This window comes from Podarcis tiliguerta, assembly GCF_965153285.1.
Source record: "Podarcis tiliguerta genome assembly, chromosome: 10".
Classification (NCBI taxonomy): domain Eukaryota; kingdom Metazoa; phylum Chordata; class Lepidosauria; order Squamata; family Lacertidae; genus Podarcis; species Podarcis tiliguerta.
This window is the reverse complement of record NC_139543.1, coordinates 68,955,140-68,978,049: the sequence shown is the minus strand read 5'-3', so window position 1 is coordinate 68,978,049 and position 22,910 is coordinate 68,955,140. Positions and strand designations below refer to the sequence as shown.

At 43.6% G+C, this 22,910-nt stretch overlaps 1 protein-coding gene across 1 annotated transcript; it reads left to right on the top strand.

Annotated features, from left to right (window-relative positions):
* Positions 1 to 750: 750 nt before the first annotated feature.
* On the top strand, positions 751 to 22,341 carry LOC310659259 (uncharacterized protein). The gene is made up of 3 exons (XM_083402547.1): positions 751 to 1,104; positions 21,858 to 21,924; positions 22,207 to 22,341. Exons 1-3 carry the CDS (start codon positions 869 to 871, stop codon positions 22,240 to 22,242), a joined length of 339 nt encoding a protein of 112 aa, XP_083258673.1. The 5' UTR covers positions 751 to 868; the 3' UTR covers positions 22,243 to 22,341.
* Positions 22,342 to 22,910: the final 569 nt, after the last annotated feature.

Sequence of the window (22,910 nt, the reverse complement as noted above, 5' to 3'; positions counted from 1 at the left end):
TGAAATATAAATGCATTAATCAACTAAGAGAATAAACTTGTCAGCAGGTTTATCCTAACAAAGGTTTCCCCGGACCAGCATTCATTTCTTAGCTTTGAGTAATTCTGTATCTTTTAGGCAGTGCTGTATAGAGAAGCTTTTTAAGGTTTAATGTTATAGTAAAACATTTTTTAATATATGCTGGAAGCTGCCTGGAGTGGCTGGGGTAACACAGTCAGATGGGTGGGGTACAAATAAAATATTATTATTATTAGAGTAAACTGGACGCTAGTGGAGGAGATGGAAACCATGGCTGCTGCCATAATGGGAGCTGAATTCTCAAATGAGTTATTTTATGGAAAAAAATTAATGCACACACAAAATATGTGTGTGTGTATTATATTATACTATATTATATTATAGTATTTTTCTTATGATTTTAGCTGTGTTCTGGTCTTTTATCTGTAAGCCGCCTGACGTGCCAGAACGTGCACAAATAACTACATAATACACCATACTCAGGAGTAGACCCACTGAAACCCGTAGGAAGCCTCTCCGTTCATTTCTGGAGCCTAATCCTACTCCTTCCACGTACCCCGAGACGAGGCGATACGAGGAAGGGGGAAAACAACCCAGCCTCATTCTTTTGAAAAATAAATAATCCCCAAAGCGAAGAAGGCCTCAGGCCTGGCAGCTAGGCCTCTCTCCCCCTCGCACCGTCTCCTAGCAACCGGCCGTCGGCGTCGCTGATTGGCCGGCGCAGCTCCCGCCGCCATTTTCAAACGGCTTTTTTTGTGCCGCGGCGGCCGGGCGGCCCTCCTCCCTCAGCCGCCGCCATTAACCATTCTCGTCCCGGGCTTCAGCGGAGGCGAGTCTGGTCTCGCCCGGCATGGAGAGCGGCCCCTTGGCTGAGAAGCCCCCTCTGAGGAGGAAGGGGAGGCGGCGGCAGCAGCAGCAGCAAGCGGCGAGGCCCGGCGCCGCCGCCACCGCCGCGGGGGGAGCGCCTGTGAGGAGAAGCGACGGAGGAGCGCCTCTCCTCGAGACCCCCGGAGGGGCCCGGCAGGCCGCCTCCTCCTCCTCCTCCTCCTCCTCCTCCTCAGCCTCCTCCTCAGCTTCCTGCGGGCGGTAAGTGCCCCCCCACAACCCCGAAGAAGTTAACGGTAAAAAGGAATAATAGTAATCGACGGGGGGGGGCGGTATGAGGTGCTGGGGGGTGTTGACCCCCCCTCCCCAGTATTATTCGCTTCGAAAGGTGGGTGGGGGGCGTAAGAGCCTTCAGCCCCCTCCCCGTCACAGGGACGATCCGATTGCATCATCATCACCATTATTGATTACTATTGTACTATTGAACCCCAGGCCCAGTTTTCTCTCTGAAAAGGGGAGGGGGTGGTCTGAGATAAAGCTGAGAACCTGCAGAGGGGTCCCCCTCCCCCACAGCACACCTGTTAAGGGGATGAGTCCAGTACAATCTGATTCGCATTGCTGTATGGAAGACAATCTCACTCAGCTACGAGTGATCGCCAAAGAAGATTACCATTATTATTATTAATTATTATTATTATTATTATTATTATTATTATTATTACTGATGCCCAGCCCCAGCTTTCTACCTGAAAGGGGAATGGAGGGGGTCTGAGATAAAGCTGAGAACATGCAGGGGGGTCACCCATCCTCCACGACACACCTGTTAAAGGGATGAGTCCAGTACAATCTTATTCACATTGCTGTATGCCATTATTATTATTATTAGTCGTAGTATTAGTGTTATTGATGCCCAGCCCCAGCTTTCTACCCGAAAAGGGGATAGAGGGGGGTCTGAGATGAAGCTGAGAACCTGCAGAGGGGTCCCCCCTCCCCCACGGCACACCTGTTAAAGGGATGGGTCCAGTACAATCTTATTCGCATTGCTGTATGCCATTATTATTATTATTAGTTGTAGTATTAGTGTTATTGATGCCCAGCCCCAGCTTTCTACCCGAAAAGGGGATAGAGGGGGGTCTGAGATGAAGCTGAGAACCTGCAGAGGGGTCCCCCCTCCCCCCACGACACACCTGTTAAAGGGATGAGTCCAGTACAATTTATTCTCATTGCTGTATGGAAGACAATCTTACTCAGCTACGAGTGATCGCCAAAGAAGATTACCATTATTATTATTATTAGTAGTAGTAGTAGCAGTAGTAGTAGTATGTGTTATTGATGCCCAGACTCAGCTTTCTACCTGAAAAGGGGACGGAGAGGGTCTGACATGAAGCGTGAGAACCTGCAGGGTCCCCCCACCTGTTAAAGGGATGAGCCCCTATTTGTATTATATCCTTGTATCGTCATGAGTTGAGTGCAAACTATTCGTATTGTATTGTTGTATCATTATTATCACACACACACACACCCCTGCCCTCATCTAAAAGGATTTCGAGCCGCCACTGCACTCAAATAAAAGAAAATGAATGGCGGGTGAAGAAGCAGAGCAAATGCGACAGTCCCCTATTGCACCACCCATAGCAGTATGGCAAAAATCCTAAAATCAGAGTGACGTAGCCAGCCAGCTCTTTTGTATATTTCATCCGGATCTTTGAAGTGGGCCCTTGATATGTGATGTGTGTGGTTTAAAAAAAACAATGACACAGCAGGCATCCGTAAGAACACAAGAGCGCTGCTGGATTACAGCAGAAATCCATCTCATTCTGCATCCTGTCACCCACAAAAGCCAGCCAGATCTGTCCCACCCCACCCCTGGGAAGGTCAGAAAGAGGGCATAAACTCAATTGCATTGGTCCCCAGCAACTGGCAAAACTGCATGTTTTAGATTAATGCCTAAGGGACCTTTCCCGATGACACAGAAGCTGTTTATGCAGTGTGTTCAGGGTGCAAGTCTTTTCCCTTCCCCTCAAGATGTGTGCCCAGTGAGGGGTAGTTAATGCTGCAGAAGACAGAATCGGGATTCAAGATGACCGTAACAGATTGCAGAACTGGGCCCAAGCTAACAAGATGAATTTCAATAGGGACAAATGTAAGGCTCTACACTTAAGCAGGAAGAACCAGCTGCACAAATATAAGATAAGGGACACCTGGCTTACCAGTACTATTGTTGTTACTACTATTAATTCAATTTATATACCACCCTTTATCAAAAGATCAGGGTGGTGTACAACATTAGAAACATATTACACAATATCAATGATAAAATCATAATAAAAGTAAAATAATAATAACGAGAATCCTATCCCCAACACTTTTGCAGGCCATAGATTTTTTAATAACCATAGGCCTGGGTAAAGAAGAATGCTTTTGCCTGGTGTCTGAAGACATGTAATGATGCACCAGCCGAGCCTCTCTGGGGAGAGCATTCCACAGATGGTGAGCCATCACAGAAAAGACCTGTTTTCTTGTTGCCATCCTCTGAATCTCTCTGGGAGAGGGGACATGCAGGGTCTGGGTCGGTTTGTATGGGGAGAGGCAGTCCTTAAGGTATTGAGGTCCTGAGCTGTGTAAGTACAGTGGTACCTCAGGTTAAGTACTTAATTCGTTCTGGAGGTCCGTACTTAACCTGAAACTGTTCTTAACCTGAAGCACCACTTTAGCTAATGGGGCCTCCTGCTGCTGCCGCGCCGCCAGAGCACGATTTCTGTTCTCATCCTGAAGCAAAGTTCTTAACCCAAGGTAATATTTTCCTTTCTCCTTTCTTGTCATCTGAAGCCATTGGTTTGAGTTGCCGCCAGAGCACGATTTCTGTTCTCATCCTGAAGCAAAGTTCTTAACCTGAAGCACTGTTTCTGGGTTAGCAAAGTCTGTAACCTGAAGCGTATGTAACCCGAGGTACCACTGTACCATGGAAGGGTTAGCGAAGTCTGTAACCTGAAGCGTGTGTGTAGGTACCACTGTACATTTATATGTGAAAAGGATCTGGGGATCTTAGTGGACCATAAGCTTAATGCGAGTCAACAGGGTCATGCAGCATCCCAAAAAGTGAATGCTATTCTAGGCTGCATCGACAGAAGTACACTGTCCAGATCAAGGGAAGTCATAGTACCACTCTATTCTGCCTTGGTCAGACCACACTTGGAATACTGTGTCCAGTTCTGGGTGCCGCAATTTAAGAAGGATATTGACAAGCTGGAATGTGTGCAGAGGAGGGCGATCAAGATGATCAATGGTCTGGAAACCAAGCCTTATGAGGAGGAGGAGTTGGGTGTATTTAGCCTGAAAAAGAAGAGTCAGAGGTGACATGAGAGCCATCTTCAGATTATCTGAAGGGCTGTCACGTGGAAGATGGAGTGAAGTTGTTTTCAGCTGCTCCAGAGTGTAGAACTCAAACCAATGGATTCAGATGACAAGAAAGGATATTCTGACAACCATCAGGAAGAACTTTCTGACAGTAAGAGCTATTTGACAGTGGAACGGACTACCATGGAAGGCTGTGGACTCTCTTTTCTTGGAGGTTTTTAAATGGAGGTTGGTTAGCCTTCTGTCAGGGATTCCTTAGCTGTGATTCCTGCATTGCAGAGGGTTGGACTAGATAACCTTTGGGGGTCTCTTCCATCTCTGCAATTCTGTGATTCTATCAATGACCCAGGCAAGCGTCACTCACATTCCATTCAAAACAGTTCATTATTCATTTTTTGGATTTATATACTGCTTTTCTGCCCAGGTAGTTTTCAAGTTTAGCACTAAAATGGCTGCATTATATAAAATGAAGTTTGACATATTTCTCTCATGCTAACTGGGAACTGATAGAATTTGCGCTTGCTGCCCTAGGCTCCTCTTGTCAGTTTAGGGAAGCTAATTGTGTGGAACGATGCACGGGATAAGTTTTTCTTGTAGACCTGATATTATGTCTAAATCTGACCTTAGGTCTGGTCTACCCATGCAGCAGAATGAGGTGGCAGAATCATGGTAGGATAAAATAGACTGTGTAATTGCAGATGAGGAGTAATCAAGTAACAAGCAAACACACTAGCACACTAAGGAGAAAAGTTCTAACCCAGCCTTCTCTCTGCTGTTGTGTTAGTTGTCTGTTAGTGGGGTGGAGTTTTTTTATTTTTAAAACCAGGTCGCATTCAAAATCTGACAATCTCCCCCTCCCCACAGCCTAAAGTTGTGCAGCGCATTCTACCACTGCTAACCTTGACCTCATAATGTTGCAACATGCAGATGAAGCCTTCAACATGCAACATTTCTTTTATTGCTAGATGGCCTTCTACTAGCCTTTTATTGTAACTCCAATTAAAATTCAGCAGCCAGCAACATACTTTTACTTATTTCAAGTAGGTCAAGTTTTCTTGAGGCATACAAGGACAAACAGGGTTGTTTTAAAGCATTTCTGCCCTGGCCAAGATTGCTCCCATTGCACAGTACTTTATACCAACAGCTGGCTTAATGGAGGGGGAAAATTGAATTGATAGAGTTGGTTTCCATTATTGGAGCCAGTGATGGGTATGACATCCTCTCTCTTGAATTCTTACATACCTTTTCAGAGGTCCTGGGAAATTTTAAATCATGTCCATTGATTGGAAAGTGAGGAGAGCAGATGTTCTCTAGGAGTTTAAGTGCAATGCTGGCTTCCCCTTAAATACAGAATGTGTGAGAGACAGGTAGAGAGTTCAGGTGCTGCCTCTTAAGGTGAAGGAAGGTGCCCTCACTCCTGCCATTCCTATTGAACGATTCCATGATGTAATAATAAAGGTTAGCTGCCATTATGCCAGGGTATTCTCAACTTCACATAATATTTGGCCCCAAACAAATAGGCAGCCAGTTGACCAGCATCCCAGCTCTACTCTGTGGATGGAGTGCTAACTGGCTGTGTTGAAATGGGATGAAACGTTTGTTGTTACTAAAAGGTAGGTCAAAGCTGGTATAAAGTTATTTTACACAAATTCTGTATTAGCATTTATTGGTTGCAGTGCTTGTGTCCTCTTTGTGTAAGCTAGGAGAACATTGAAACCACTCATCCATTTTATAGCAGAACTATTCTAGGGTGAGAGAAAGTGACAAAACAGGTTTACCATTCTGCCAGCCACTTTTGGAGCAATCCTGTACAAGTTTACTAATGGCAGAATGTTTAAAGGTGGCTCAGATATGTGTACCACATGTGCTTTACTTTCTAAATACACAGTACTGGGATTTTGAGTATCAGTCTGTGGAACCCACAAAAACATGCATTCTTGAGTCTGCATCTTACCCATTTTTCTGAATCCCAGGTTTAAAGTGAGTCAATACTAAGTTTAAAATGAGGCTGGTTAGTTGGTTGTTGAAACATTGTAAGATGAAGCACTGTTCCAATGTCATATGGAAAAGAGTTGCCACTGCCGAGAACTCCACAATACAAATTTTATCATAATATTTCAGAGAGATTCAAACCAGTTGTAGGCCTCTTTGTAAATTCACTTTGGGTATAGGTTAAGAAATCAGCCCATCCCTTCAATTGCATTTTGAAATATCCAACTTGCTGCTTTCTTCTTCTTCTTCTTCTTCTTCTTCTTCTTCTTCTTCTTCTTCTTCTTCTTCTTCTGTTTGTCCCAACTGAATGTCTGTTGTAATGATGCAGAGATGTTTTTTATACACTCAGGCTCTCACATAGGGACACTCCTTAAAACCTCAAGCTCAAGGGCACAAAACTCCTTACAGAAATTAACAAGGCAAGGCAGGGTGAGTGGGTGCAGTTCTTCCCTTAAGGACATTTCATGCAACACAATACAAGGCATGCTTTAGTTGGAGGTATATCTCCCATTGGGGATTAGTCCCAGGAGCCTTAATTAGGGTGTAAAATTACAAAATATAGCTCTATTTAGCCCCTAAGTGCTCTGGATGATTGTTTCAGCATAACTGATTTTGTTTTTATAGTCTGGACTTCCTTAGCTATTCAGTCTCTCCTACCTAATGTAAAGGGATGTGGGTGGTGCTGTGGGTTAAACCACAGAGCCTAGGACTTGCCAATCAGAAAGTTGGCGGTTTGAATCCCTGCGACGGGGTGCGCTCCCGTTGCTCGGTCCCTGCTCCTGCCAACCTAGCAGTTCAAAAACACGTCAAAGTGCAAGTAGATAAATAGGTACCGCTCTAGCGGGAAGGTAAACGGCGTTTCCGTGTGCTGTTCTGGTTCGCCAGAAGCGGCTTAGTCATGCTTGCCACATGACCCAAAAGCTGTATGCTGGCTCCCTCGGCCAATAAAGCGAGATGAGCGCTGCAACCCTAGAGTTGGCCACGACTGGACCTAATGGTCAGGGGTCCCTTTACCTTTATCTAATGTAAGGTGTATGGTGTGAAAATGACTTCCAACAGGAAAGCATGGGGTGCAGGTTGTTCTTTTTAGACCTAGGAAGTGAGGTCTGACAAGCAGACCTATGCTTCATAGGCTTAGATTTAACTAATCTTTGATGACTCTGTAAATACAATTCTTGAGACACGTAACAGTGCCATCCTAGCTGTAGAGTGTTGACTGCAAGTCAGCTCCTGTCCACTAGATGCCAGTAGATGATAGTGATAATTATAGAGACAAGGCACTGTAAAAATTAGCTGTAATGTTAGCAGCCCCTGCCTGCAGTTTGCAGTGTAAACTAGGTAAGGCAGACACGGTTTGGGAAGGCTGGATGCAGAACAAAGCAGAATTGGGTGCCGAACTCCTAAAAGACGGGGAACTTGGGCCTTTTAAAAGGTTGTAGGATTCCCACGCCTGTCACCCCTTACTATTCACCATGCTTCCTAGGAATGAAGGAGTCCAGCAACACCTTGAGGGCCACAGGTTTCCCACCTCTTGGCTAGTAAAAGCAAAGGAGAGAAAATACACTAAAAACCACAAATTATTACAAGGAAAGTGTGTCTTCTGATATTAAGACTCCTGTGTACCTGTGGCCTGAACCACCAAGAACTATGCTTTTTTCCTTTAAAGTGTTGACAGCATTTCCCAGAAATGCAAGCTGTGATTTGAATGTCAAAGATTAGATGAGGGAAATACACTCAGCCCACGCACAGAGAATATTACTATTAACAAACAGGTGTTCACACATGTTTGTGGATTTCAAAGGGAAATTCTGCTCTTTCCCCTGGCTAGCAGTAGTAGTTTGGGGTGACCATCTGTCCTAGGTTCTTGCATGCTGTGGGTTGGACTGGATGACCCTCAGGATCCCTTCCAACTCTACAATTCCATGATTCTAACTGTGAGTACAACATAACTATATATTGGGTTTGGTGTTTCTTGGTATTCTTGAGGTTGAATGCTTCCCTCTACACAATAAAAAAATGATCCCTTCACTCTGGTTTTGGGCTGTAATGTGCTAGAGTGTCCTACCTCCTTTCTTGCTTTTTAAAGAAATTAAGTGTGAGCTTTCCCTCCAGGTCTCAAGGGAACATGTACAGATGAGAGAGAAAAGTAAACAGATAATTGGGAAAAGGCTGCAACTCAGAGGCAAAGTGCATACTTTGCTTATAAAAAGTGCCAGTTTCAATTTCTGGCATCTCTGGGGAGGACCGAGAGCAAGCTACCAATCCATGTAGACAGCACTGAGCTAGATGCACCAAGGTAGACTCTGAATCTGTACTATAGCAGATATTTTCCTTTCAGTTTCTCCTTTCTTTTTACTCTATGGTTCATAATACAGCATAACAATGAAACACAGGAACGGGTTGATTGGTGCTGGGAGCCAGGAGTAGAAAGTGAAAGGAAAAGCTTTGTCAGCGTGATTTGCAAGCCATCCAGAACAAGTGAAATTAACAAGGCTTCCCCGTATGGCTATGAAGGATGATGCAAGTGGGGAATGAAGAGCAAGCTCGATGCTTTCCAGGAAGCCATGTGGACTTCGTGAATACAAATGATGATTCCAAACAGTGCATCAGATTTTACCGTTGATGCTGATTTTGTAATGTTCCCCATCAGAGAATTCCACCCCCCTTGCTGCAAAAGCTCATCATTGCTAGAAAAGCCAACCATCCATTGCTTGGAGGCAAACTAGATAGTTGGTACCTCAGGTTACAAACGCTTCAGGTTACAGACTCCGCTAACACAGAAATAGTACCTCAGGTTAAGAACTTTGCTTCAGGATGAGAACAGAAATCGTGCGGCAGCTGGAGGCCCCATTAGCTAAAGTGTTACCTCAGGTTAAGAACAGTTTCAGGTTAAGAACGGACCTCCAGAATGAATTAAGTTCTTAACCAGAAATACCACTGTATTTGGTTCTATCTTGGTCTGAAAGGATGTGTTTTGTTGTTGCTGTTTCTTTCCCCCTGGCATTACTGGCATTAGAATTAATCGCTTAAACATATCATTTTATATTGCACATCTTTTCCCAGTTCTTAAAGAGAATGCCACTAAAGCTGATTATGGCATGTATCTTAACATGCTGTATATGCATGAGCACAAGATGGCGCAAATGATGCTGCTTTTGTATTTTGACCAATTTGGTCCTAGAATGGAGCTGCTTTTGGAGAGTGTTGTGGAAAACAGCATATTTTGTTCTGTATGGAAAGTCTTTCAGTTTTCAGTAGCTAGAACAATGTGAGTGTTTGCAAAGGTTGTTCTGTGTCTGGCTGTACAATATTTTTTCTTCCTGACCACAGGCCATTTCCCTTTTGAATAGAAAAGTGTGCATTCTTCCCTCCCCAGCTTCTCCCCTATAGTAAAAGTTTCTTGACATGTTATTCGGAAGCATTCTTGAAGCTTCAACCTAAGCTGCACCAAACAGGTTGTGTTGCAGCAATAGTTCTGCATCTGTTTCAGAACAGAAAAGTTTTTATAGTGCAATCTTATGTATGGTTAAAGGGACGCGGGTGGCACTGTGGGTTAAACTACAGAGCCTAGGACTTGCCGATCTGAAGGTCGGCGGTTCGAATCCCTGGGACGGGGTGAGCTCCCGTTGCTCGGTCCCTGCTCCTGCCAACCTAGCAGTTCGAAAGCACGTCAAAGTGCAAGTAGATAAATAGGTACCCCTCCAGCGGGAAGGTAAACGGCATTTCCATGCGCTGCTCTGGTTCGCCAGAAGCGGCTTAGTCATGCTGGCCACATGACCCGGAAGCTGTACGCCGGCTCCCTCGGCCAGTAAAGCAAGATCAGCGCCGCAACCCCAGAGTCGGCCACGACCGGACTTAACGGTCAGGGTTTCTTATGTATGGTTACCTGGAAATGAATCCCACTGTGTTGAGTGGTGATTATTCTCTGATAGTATGCTTGGGTTGCAGCCACGGAATACTTGAATTGTTCACTCTCACAACAATCTATTGTTGAGGACTGTTATTTTAGTAGACCTGCAAATAACATGAAAACAGTGAATTGTGCAGATGGTTGTGCTGTGGTTGTGTTTAACTGGATTGCGTTGGCTTAATAAACCTGGGGGTATGTGGGGGGGGGGGGAGCACCCTGAACTTTTAATGTATTGTAAAGCTGCAAGCTATTTTCTGTAATGTGTTCAGATTGAAATAAATGATCTTTTTCATTCTCTTCTAATCTCAAAGTGTTTAGAAGACACTTTGCACATCAACAGAACTCAGGATACTTCAGTTCATCTAAGAGTCATGGGTTTGAGCCCCATGTTGGGCAAAAGATTCCTATATTTCAGGGGGCTGGACTAGATGACCCTTGCAGTCCCTTCCGATTCTACAATTCTATGGTTCCAAGCGCATGGAAAACAGCTCCTTCACAACTGACTTAATAAGCAGCGTTCTTGCACACTACGGAATGTAGGTTCATCTTGTCCTTGATCCAAACACAGTGTAGAAACAGGGATTACTATTCCTTAGGAAGGCCACAGTACCATCAGCTTGGTGTTTACATGAAAATGCAGATTAACTCAAAACCGGAGGCCTGCTTTTACCATTTTTGTTGTCTTTAATTAATAAAATGCACACACAAACTTTTTTGCTTATGGCCATGCCAAAAAGCCACCACAATTCATAAATGGATACAATGTGACACCCAATGTATATGTGAATACGAAAGGGAATACTGTATGCTATAACTTTGACTTGAAACACTGTTGACCTGCATGTTGTTCTCTCCCCCTCCCCCCAGAACAACATAACTTCTTGGATGTACATCTAATATACTTCATATCAAATAGTAAAACAAACCTTTCTGAATGTGCACAATTACACCTGTACAACTATCCTTTCACCAGAGATTTTGATGTGAAGGAAGAGACTAAAATAGTCAGGGTTATGCAAGTTCAGAAACTACCCTTTTTTCTCACAGAAGGAAATTAGCAAGCTGGCTATGGTGAAAGGGTGTCTATGCCTCAAATCAGCTCTTAAAACCTTAAAGGGGAGAGGCTGCGGTAATGAAGCAGGATGGGTGGGACAATGGGATGTGGTTGCTAGCTTTTCAGTCATCTCATCTAGCTATGTGTTTTACAAGCAGGGTGATATGCAGGAATTAGCAGGAGGAGTTATGCATGGCAAAGTGACCTACATTATCACTTGCTAGGTGCTCCACTGTAAGCTGCATCTAAAGGCTTGCTTATTTATTTAGCAGAGAATTGACACCCTGCATTTCCTCATTTGGGTCCCAAAGTGGCCTGCAGTTGAGACAGGAACTGGAATAAGGGAAGACTATTACCAGCTCTTCATGCTATTCAATTTCAAAATGAGCTACTGGAGATGAGGCACAGAACTTCCTTATCTTCGGGCTTTGGCTGCTCCCTTTCAAACTTTTGTCTTCAAACAGACAAATTTAGTGTCTCATGCCACACTAGATCTTACAGCTCTGTTGCCCCAGGCATTTTAATTTTCCATTGTCTCTTATCACCATAAGCTGTAGTTTAACATTAAAGCCTCTTCATGGTCCTAATACAGTCGTTTGGAAAAAAGGAAAAATTATTTCTGACTCAACCTGTCAATGGCTGAGGAGGGTATCTGCACAAAGGCCAACGGCAAAATGCTAGGTATGAGAAAAGACTGTTGGGTAAGGGGAGAAATTAGGTGCTGAACATTTGGCTTTTTTACTGCTCCATTAAAAAAGATGTCTTGTTTGAAATTTGATAGCCAATTTAGCACACCTGTTTACTGATGCTGTATTGTTTTTAATATTCACTTGGAAGCCTCCCAGAGTGGCTGGGGAATCCCAGCCAGATGGGTGGGGTATGAATAATAAATTATTAGTAGTAAAGGTAAAGGGACCCCTGACCATTAGGTCCAGTCGTGACCCACTGGGGTTGCGGCACTCATCTTGCTTTATTGGCCGAGGGAGCCGGCGTACAGCATGACTAAGCTGCTTCTGGCAAACCAGAGCAGCACACGGAAATGCCGTTTACCTTCCCGCTGGAGTGATACCTACGAACTGCTAGGTTAGCAGACGCAGGGACCGAGCTCACCCCGTCACGGGGATTCGAACCGCTGACCTTCTGATAGGCAAGTCCTAGGCTCTGTGGTTTACCCACAGCACCACCCGCGTCCACTTAATTATTATTATTACTTGACCACAAATCCTTGTGCAGACCAAAAGTTGCGGGCTTTGTGTCTCTAGCAATTTGCAAACTACCTGGTTGTTGGTTAAGAAGAGAGGGTGGAGACATACAGTAGACATAAATATGGCTGTTTTATAAGCACTGTGAACCTTTAAAATGAAAGATCCGTGAACATAGCTTGGCCACCCCCACACAATGGTTTTTGGTTTTTTTAAGGTTTTGCTAAATGATATAGGCATTCCTCCTAGCAGACCCAGCCCAGTTGTGTTCATCCCCCAAGCTGCCTGTCTCTGCTGCCTCAGCCTTTTCCTGGAAGACTCCTTTTGCTCTTGCAGTTCCCACTTATCTCTGCTAAATGCCTAGTATTTGTCTTGCTCCTGCTTTTCTCCTCTGTCCCACTCAGATCTGAATACTTGTGAAATTATTTCTCTTCTCTGACCCGAAAGTTTATTTCTTGGCTATTCCAATATGCCAGTAAATGGTAAAAAGAGGTAAAGGACCCCTGGATGGTTAAGACCAGCCCAAGGCGACTATGGGATGCTTTAAAGGCTCGACCAGCTTCTATTTGCCCTCTTTCTTTCAGGCCTGTACATTCTGCAAACAAGATATATTTTAGGCTCATGTGCTTGAACTCATTGTCTACAGATCATCATCTGAGGCTTTTCTTCATGTGCCCCCCCCCCCAAGAGGTCTGGACAGTAGAAACATGAGAAAATGCATTTTCTGCGGTGGCTCCCCGTTTATGGACTGCTCTCCCCATGGAGGCTCACCTGGTGCCTTCATTACATATCTTTATGTGTTATATGAAAGTGTTTCTCTATAACTAGACCCTTTAGCTGATTAAAAGTTCTATGGCCTTTTAAATGTGTTTGGGGGGCTGCTATTGATTTTTTAAAAAAATTATTACGTATTTTGTGTTCTCATTCTGCATTTTTATGTTGTAAACCACCCTGTGATCTTCAGGGTGGTACTACTACTACTACTACTACTACTAATTAATTAATTAATTAATTTGCTCTCTGTTTCCAAGCTCTCAGTCTCCCCCTCTCTTCCACCTGCTTGCCCTGAGCACAAGCTCTTTCTGTTTCTCTGTGGGACTTTTCCCAGTCAAACACAACTGCCTCCTTTTAAGTACCGTATGTAAACTGGTTGTGACTAGCCTTTTGATGGTCAGCTTCCATCTCATCACTCCATAACTTTGCAGTGTCTAGAAAGGATTGGCAGTATGTTCCTGCCAACAGTGGACAAAGTTTAGCCTATTATGTATGGATTTATTTCCCAAAGATAAAAATATGGAAACTTGTTTACCGTACAGAATACAGTTGATCTCTTTGCATCCATCCCCTATATAGTGGTACCTCGGGTTAAGAACATAATTCATTCTGGAGGTCCGTTCTTAACCTGAAACTGTTCTTAACCTGAAGCACCACTTTAGCTAATGCAGCCTCCTGCTGCTACCGTGCTGCCGCTGCGTGATTTCTGTTCTCATCCTGAAGCAAAGTTCTTAACCCGAGGTTTTATTTCTGGGTTAGCGGAGTCTGTAACCTGAAGCGTCTGTTACCCGAGGTACCACTGTATATTCCAGTAACTAAACGTATAGCCAAAATCTTGCTACTATTCATTGCAAACACAGCTTGAAAATAAAGGAATACTTGTCTCATAAACAAGGTGATCGTCTAAAATAAGTAGCTAACGGAAAACAGTGTCTTAATCATGGGAAATGTGTTTTGTGACAAATCTCATGCCACAACTTCTGCTGATCCTAGTTGGGCATAATTTCCCACAAGAACTTAAAATGTCTCTTGAGCTTCACCCCCACCCCACAACTGGCAATTCTTTTGAGCTGGCATAATCTGCGAGTGGGGTTTCTGCTCATGGATTTGGCCCAGTGCCTTTAGTATTTGATCTTTGCTGTTCGTCTGTGGGAGCACTTGAAATAGGTAGGAAAAAATGTGCATCAAGTTCAGCTAGCCTTAGAATTGGCCTCGTGCCTGCTAACTGGAAACATGCTATTAGTCTGGAATTCTATTCTAGTCAACTGTATTAAGTAAGCTGGAAAGCTTACTTAAAAAGGAGGCAGAGCAAATCCCAAGGGGCTGGTGGGTGGCAGCAAGGAATCGTGGGCTGTGCCACGGTCCACGTGGAAGCAACGTGGTGTGCGTCTTTCTGCAGGAATGAGTACAGCACAATCTGCCCTTTCCCATCAACGCTGTTGTTTGCTGTTCTGCTTTGGAATTAGAGTTCACTTTTTTCCTTGAGCATTGGCCATATATAAATCCTATTTATTGCTGAGGCTGTAACTGCTGCTTAGTGCTAGGTCTTGGGTTTTGTTGGTCCTAACTGTCTACCTTCATTTTTCAGTTGCTTGCTTTTTTTTTTTTTAAGAGTAGGAGGCAAGAGATAACATGTCCTAACTGATAAGCCAGCACCAACAGAGTGTGTTGGACTTGGACCTGTGAAGTCTTGTGGTGTGTTCTGCTGTTGACTCACTAGATGTCTTTGATTCCGTTGCAGTTTCTCTGCTTCCCTGTTTGTAAAATGGGGATAACTGGGAGCAGAGCTGGGAGTGTTTTTGGACTCTTGGAGATTTGATGCAGGCTACAAAGTATTTGATATTTCTCCCAAACTTGGTTTGTTTTCCTATCTGGTCTAGAGGTATCACTGTGAGGGGTATTCAGTACAATCCTACTGAAGTTAATGGGCATGACAAACTTGATTTATTTAAATGGGTCTACTGAGAGTAGGGTGCAGTTAGATATAGCCCCATAGATTTGCAAGTCTGCTACCCATTCCAAAACCTGTACAGGAGGATTTCCCAAGTTTTTTTTTGGGGGGGGGGTGTTGGCACTGCCCTCATGCCACAATATTAATATTAATAATAATAATAATAATATATAATATATAATATATAATATATAATATATAATATATAATATATAATATATAATATATAATATATTATTTATACCTCACCCATCTGGCTGGGTTTCCCTAGCCACTCTGGGCGGCTTCCAGCTGAATATTAAAAACAATACAGTATCAGACATTAAAAACTTCCCTAAACAGTTGTCTTTTAAAAGTAAAATAGTTTTATTGCCTTGACATCTGCTGGGAGGGCGTTCCACAGGGCAGGTGCCACTACCGAGAAGGCCCTCTGCCTGGTTGCCTGTAACCTCACAGCGAGGGAACCGCCAGAAAGCCCTTGGTGCTGGACCTCAGTGTCTGGGCACAGTGTCTGGGCACCACACAGCTACTCATGTGTTCCACTTACTACTCATACCCATGTGCCACAATTAGGTTTGAATAAAGCTGCCTTCGGCTCAGATAGAAAGGTCCTTTGAAGTCTAATTTCAGTGCATGGGGTGGGTGCAGGTGGGAGACAGGATGGGACCCTGAAGAACCAGGGAAGTCCTCTGTGGATGTACTCAGCCATAACACTTTGCCCAGGATATCTTTTGAGTACATTTTGTGGTTTGAAATAGTATGCTGGACTCTGGCACTGTGAGAACCTTAAGCCACTGAAGCACACATCCCCCAGCAAGTGCCTGCTTACAGTTGTCTGAGCAGGACTGTAATATTGTGGCTCTGCAAATAAAGCCATAAGATGTAGGCTTTCCTACCTGTAGGTGGCTCATATTCTACCCAGAGATTCAAATGAGTGACTCTTTGCAAGCTTGGAATGTTGTCCAGAGTTAATTTCCTTTGCAGAGCAGCTTGGCCCGAACCTATTACAGGTTGCTAGGCAGTTGACTTGGACCAGAAGTCCCATGGGAAGAAAATCCGGAGAGAACATGAAAGGAAGGTTCTTTGCCAATATAGGAAGTCTGCTGTTGGGAGATAGTGGAGGAGTTAAATGGTGACTTCGGGGTTGATGCATGCATGCTGCCGTGATGATGTGGGAAGCATGCCAGATCACCACTGCCCATCATATAAATTACTCGTGGATAATGACACTTGGTTAATATTCTCTGATTAGCTCAGCTGTGTTGCTTCACCTTTTCAAGCTGGACAAAGAAGTTGAGGGCAAATGTTCTTAGAAGTCTGTCCCCCTGCGCCATGGGACTTGTTCAAAAGCTGGCGTGTTTATGATCACAGCCATTGTTTTCGCTATTTAAAAGGAGGTGGGGGAAGCACATGCACAGTATTGCTGAAACCTGTCTGAGGTGTCTAAAACCGCTTTCCCCAGAAACCCCAAAGGATATAAAAAGATCAAAGTAGTGGCTGCTGTAGACTGAAAAGTACAAGAAGTCCTGAAATCAACAGTAGCAGTCTGTGTCCGATCCACTTGGTTTCAGTGGTCAGATATTGTTTTGCACACAGACCCACCCACCAATTGCTATTTAACCTTTTCCACCCAGTTGTGCCACTTTCATGGTTTTGCTGCATTAGAAGCAGCCACTAGAATTGCTAATTGATTCAGAGTTGCAAATTGCCAAATAGTGGCTCAGCCAGAGTGTTTTGGGAGTTGCTTTTCTCGGAGGGTAGAATTTCCCCTTAGATTTGAGATTTCTACCTTTCCCACTCCTAAGGATTTAAGAATTTTAACATTATGTTTACTGTATGTGAAAAGCTATATACAGTATATATATATTTTAAGAAACAACAAAAGTACGTTAACAGTATAAGCTGTGTGCAGTGGGGCTTACTTTTTAGTAAACATGTAGAATTGTGGCCTTAAAAGATGTAAACTAGATACAAATACATTGGGCTGAAAGAACTCGCTTTCCAACCTAGGAGTTAAAAATGCTTACTCTGTTTCTGCCTTGTTTACAACTGTTAGTTAGAGGGTGCTGAAGGTTATTTCCTTGCTGTAATTGTAAATTGTCATTAGCATAATCTAGCTGCCTGAAAATGCATTATTCAATATGCATTTAAAATCATTGAATAGAGCTGTGCTCAGTGTTTTAAAACTGGAAAAACAAAGCTGGTTAGAAGCCAAGGAGGAAGGAAATAGAGAATTGCTACCCAATTTATTTTGGACATTGAAGAGTGTTTTAAGGTTAATAGGGCTACTAGATTAAACTCTCTGGACAAACCCTCAAACAGAACAGCTACCAAAGTTTGGTTGAATATGCTGATGGAAACTTTTGAGACTTGCAGTAATTTACTGCTACCTAAGGGTCTCTTGTCTAATAGTGTTGGGTATCTGGGCTGTAATGTTCAGGCTGAATGGACCAATGTGTGTTGCTCAAGCAGGGAATGAAGAAGAAAGCTTAGTTCTGTTGAATTATAAGGCATTCATATTTAGTTTTTAGAAATATGCAGATTTATTAAAATTGATCCATCTGTTTTAAAGGCAGATGACTGATTCGTAACTAAAAATGTTTTGAATACATGACAGCTCTGCTATTTATTTTTACCTCTCCGTCTTTTGGGACCTTCAAAGGGTCCTCTTATCTACATTTTGGGAAGAATCCAAGCTTATTGTTCTGTTTGATGTTCCCAGCATGCTTCCTCCACAACAATAGATTGACAAGATATGCATATAGTGGGGATGGGTAGCAGGCTTTCCTTCGGAGTTAAGCAGGCAGAACAGGAAACCTACCACAAGGGTCCAGTATATTTGGCTGAAGGGAAACACTCTTGTTTTTCCTTCTTCAGTTTACCTCCCTTGGTGCAGATTAATTCTGGAAGGGGAGAGGGTGGGGAAGGTTAAGCAAACAAGCTGAGCTTCCAGCCAGGCAGCCAAAAGGAACTTGCTGTCAAAGCATCTTTGGAGAGGCAAAGCAGAAATTAGAAAAAGAACCAGATGGCATAAACATTGAGATATGCTGGCCAGACTCCTGGCTGCCTGCAAAGCAAAGGCACCATCCAACCTCAACAGGAGAATATCCTGTTCTGTTCTGTCCAAGTGGATGGCGTGCACTGCTGCGCCATGACGGATTTGCCAATGACAGGATTCAGTTCGCTGCGTTACCCTACCCACCCATGGTCTGCTGGATGAGACGAAATGTGGATAAGGGAGACCTCATACCACTGCACTTGTGCAAGTTGTGACTATGGAGCAAGACACCCACAATTTATTAACATATTTATATTTATTTCAACAGCCTGTCTACCGCTTAATCACAGTTGTCTCTAAGTGATGTACAGGAGGCTAAAGATGAGTTAAAACACTAAAATCAGATCCCAATTAAAAGCTTGCTGGATTAAAGAAGTCTTCAGTAAGTGCCAGAAGTTCAACAGGGAAGGGGGGCTGTCTTACCTCAACTGGAAGTGAGTTCCATAAAATTGGGCCCACAATGGCTCTTGCTTGGAAATAAAAAAAATAAAAAAATAAAAGATTATTTATATCCCGCCCTCCCCAGCCGAAGCTGTGGCTAACAACAGTAAAATAATACAGCATTCTAAAATAAATTCATTACAAAATCAGTTCAAATCAAATTAATGGCAACCATTGGGCTAGAGTTCTGTGAAGAATTACCAAAGGGGGGGTCAGGCTGTGCCTTGGCCAACGGCCTGGTGGAACAGCTCAGTCTTGCAGGCCCTGTGGAAAGATGTCAAGTCCTGCAGGGCCCTAGTCTCTTGTGACGGAGCGTTCCACCAGATCAGAGTCACAGCCGAAAAAGCCCTGGCTCTGGTTGAGACCAGCCTAACCTCCCAGTGGCCCGGGACCTCCAAGATGTTTTTGTTTGAAGACCGTAAGGTCCTCCATGGGACATACCAGGAGAGGCGGTCCTGTAGGTACGAGGGTCCTAGGCCGTATAGAGCTTTAAAGGTTAAAGCCAGCACCTTAAACCTGATCCTGTGCTCCACAGGGAGCCAGTGCATCTGTACATCTGAGCCATAGGGGACCACTAACAGTGACTCCCCTGAAGACAGCTGGGATTGAGCACAGAACATAAGGGATCAGGTGTTCCATGAGGTGTCCTGGACCCAAGTTGGTTAAGAACCTTGGAGAGACACTTGGAAAGTAGTAGGGCTTCCTAGGCATGACCTAGACCTGGTATGTGTTTTGTATGCAAAATGTCCCAGCTGGTAGAGATCTCTGTGGAACCCTGGAGAGCTGCTACCAATCAATGTAAACAGTATTGAGCTAGGCGGAGCAATAACTCGGGAAGCTGCCTTGTATTATGTTCCTAGGGATGAAAACCTGTCTCGCCTCCAAATGGGAGGAGAGGCTGGGATGATGGTAACTGCAAATTATGGCTGTCTGAATAGTGTATTCCAGGACGGTCTTAAGAACAACTCGTCTGTGCAATTGAGAGATGTAAAAGTTATCTAGTTCCTCCACACCAGTTTGGAGGTCGGTGACTCCAACAATTTTTCTGCGGGGGGGGGGGGGAATGAGCAACTGACGAATTAGCATATTGATATAGACAAACGGAGAGGCTCAGAAGCTTCCTGTCAAATCCCAGAGCGACTGCAGCTATTTGCTGGAGGAAGTTGTGCCATTGTTCAGTCTTCCTCAAGTAAATATTTAAGACTTTCTAGTATGCTCAAATGGCTTGTCAAATAGCACCAAAGAGCTCTAAGCATCAGTAAATACAAAGGAACAGAACAATGCCCTGGCCCTCTGAATTCTACCCGGCAGAAGTAGCAAGAGAGGAGCCGGGTTCAGTAACTACCATCTTACTGGCCATGGTGGCTAGAACAAATATTTTCTTCTGCATTGTAGCAGCAACATCAGTGTACATGCTAAATGGTAGATGTTTTTGTCTTCTCAGAATCGTCTCCACATCCCCCACAGATCTCCCACCTATGACTTCTCTTCCCAGTTTTTAAAGATTGTACCTGCACAGGTTCCTGCATGTCTCCGGTGTAAATGATGTAGAACAGGCATGTGTTTCAGATTGATTCAGCAGAGCACTGGTTGAAGTTATACAGTTTACAGCATTCATAGGACTTCCACCCACCCAAATACTATGATGTAAAGTGAAGCACAGAGTGGAAACGTTATAGCCTGCTAGTTGTTGGAGCTTCATGTAATAAAAAATCCATTATTTGATCAAATTAGGTGTTGTCATTGGCCAATTATATAAAACCACTCTTCTGAGATATTAAAAATCTGAGTTTTGGATAAAAGCTACGGAGTCCAAAATAAATGAAAAGGTCTGTGCCTCAAGCTTATTAGACAGTGAAACTTGGAAGTGAACGTATTTGCTTAAGTCTGTTCTAGTCCTGGAGAATGACTTAAGGCACTGGATTTAACACCCTTAAAAGGTGTATGTCACACAACTGTGGTATTGTATGAAATACTCCCTGGCACTGTTCCATTCTCTGCAAGGCTGATTTGGCCACTGAAATACTGAGACAACCTTGCAGTTGGAATATTTGTCAGAAACATATGGCTTCTTCAGAACCTGCAATTTCCATGGAAGTCACTGACATGTGGCAGATGTTCAGAAGCACGGAAAGAATAACAATATTTATTTATTTTACCTTGTACCTTTATGAAAATTCAGGTACTGATCATGCAAAGAAATAAGAGCTTTTCCATTCTCTTGCACTGGAAAGCCAGAAACAGCTGTTCTGTTCTGATGAAAGCAAGCATGCAGAGACCTGAGCAGAGTCAGTTCTAATTTTGGAAACCAAGCACTGGTGCTGAGATGGAAGTTGTTAGGAATGGAGTGTTCCCTTCCCAGTTCTTGGCCTGGAATTACTTGTGAGGGCATTTTAGTGGGCTGCAGTTTCATGATATTATTACTATTATTTATTAAAATTTGTATACCATCCTTTATCTGAAGATCACAGGGCATTTTACAACATAAACATTCAAAATGAGAACACAGAATACATAATAAAACTAAAACAAACTAGTAACCCCCTTCCCACAAAATGCCATAGAATGTTAATTAGCCAAAGGCTAGGTTATAGAGAAACAATTATGTAACTTACTGGCCAGTTAGCTATCTCCCCTTCTTGAGTAAGGTTCTTGAGTGGGTGGTCAAGGACCAGATCCAGGTGTACTTGGAGGGAACTGACTTTACAGATTCATTTCAACCAGGTTTTAGGTCCGGTTTTGGAACAGAAAGTGCTTTGGTCACCCTGTATGATGACCTCTGTTGGGAAAGAGACAGAGAAAATGTGTCCCTGTTAATTCTCCTCAACCTCTCACTGGCCTTTGATACCATCAGTCATGGTATCCTTCTAGAGTGGCTGTCCGAGTTAGGGGTGGGTGGCCCCACTTTGCAGTGGTTCCTGACCTACTCGGATTTTCTTTTCCAGAGGGTGGTGCTTGGGGAGCCATCAGTGTGGAGTTTCCCAGGCTTCAATTTTATTCCCTATGCTGCTTAACATCTACATGCAACTGCTGAGTGGTATCATTTAGAGTTTTGGAGTAGGTTGCCAGAATATGCTGATGACACATAACTCTGCTTAGAAGCTCTCTGCCTTGCATGGGGTCAAGGCTCACTTGGCACACTGGCACATGCACACATGTGTATGTATATCTTGTGCTAAATGTTATTGATAGCAAAGTACCCTGGAACTCTGTAAGAGCTTTAGAGTTTTCCTTGTAACTGCTATCATAAACAAGAAAACATTTTCTGTCCACAGGTACTCTCTGCGGCGAGGAAGCTCATTCACATTTCTAACTCCTGGGCCACATTGGGATTTTACTCTGGTAAGTAAAGCAAAGAGCGTATTAATTCACAATTGGAATAATGAACAAAGAAACAGTTCATGTTCTTCCTCTCTCAACTAAAAGTTTGTTCTGTGCCCAGACAGACAGCTACAGTTTTTTCCTTTCTGTATACTGCTGGTGGTTGAACCAGCTTTGCTAGCTCTCAGATGGTAGTCAGTGTACCTGATCTGCCTTGTGAGACTTACATGATGTGCAGCAGTGTATTTCCATGTGCTAGAACAACGTCTGCCATTAATTTCTTCTTTTTGCATACTGTAACAGAATAATTTGACCAGCTGTGGATCGAGTAGAATTTAAACAAGACCTGCTGAAGTCAATGTGACATATACAGCATCTACAGTCAGGAACTGATTTCCAAAAAAATCATCCAGTAAAAAGATATTTCCCGTCTCAAAATGTGTGTGCCCATTGTGTCTTCATTTCCTTACATGTAGAAGCTACTTCCACTCCTGCGGCTCAGAAAAGCATATTGCTTTTAGCAGGGACACTGTGTGGCTAGACAGCTAAAGTAATTTTATCTTCTAATGGCACTTTCTGCTTACACATTTGTTTCTTGCCTGGGACTATTGGCATCATTGGAGAAAATAGTATTTTTTCCCCATCTTCCTTATTGGAGATGGTGCATTTCAAACTTAGAACACAGAAGGCATGTTCAGGCATTTGTCTGAGCATGTGAATGCTGTATCTGTGATGGGAGGCAGGGGCATACACACACGTCTTGCCCCAATGTCTCCATACATGTTATCCTTTATCAGTGTCCCCAGTCACATGGAGATTTATATTCATGTTCAAGCAATCACAAGAACAAGGCCTTACAGACGTACCCTGCTCATTAAGTGGAAGTTCATGCTGTTTATTCTAGGGGGAAATGTGCTTCTCAAGGGTGACTAACTATTATGATCTTAACTGTTGTCTCAGTTTTGATCCTGCGGTGACTAGCTAAGACTGGTCATTCCTTCAAGGGA

What these genes read in the sequence shown, in the direction of transcription:
- LOC310659259 (XM_083402547.1), top strand. Translation starts at nt 869, where the DNA reads ATGGAGAGCGGCCCCTTGGCTGAGAAGCCCCCTCTGAGGAGGAAGGGG. An exon ending in TCCTCAGCTTCCTGCGGGCG is followed by an intron (nt 1,105 to 21,857) that starts GTAAGTGCCCCC and finishes TTCTGTCCACAG; the next exon opens with GTACTCTCTGCGGCGAGGAA. An exon ending in CACATTGGGATTTTACTCTG is followed by an intron (nt 21,925 to 22,206) that starts GTAAGTAAAGCA and finishes ATACTGTAACAG; the next exon opens with AATAATTTGACCAGCTGTGG.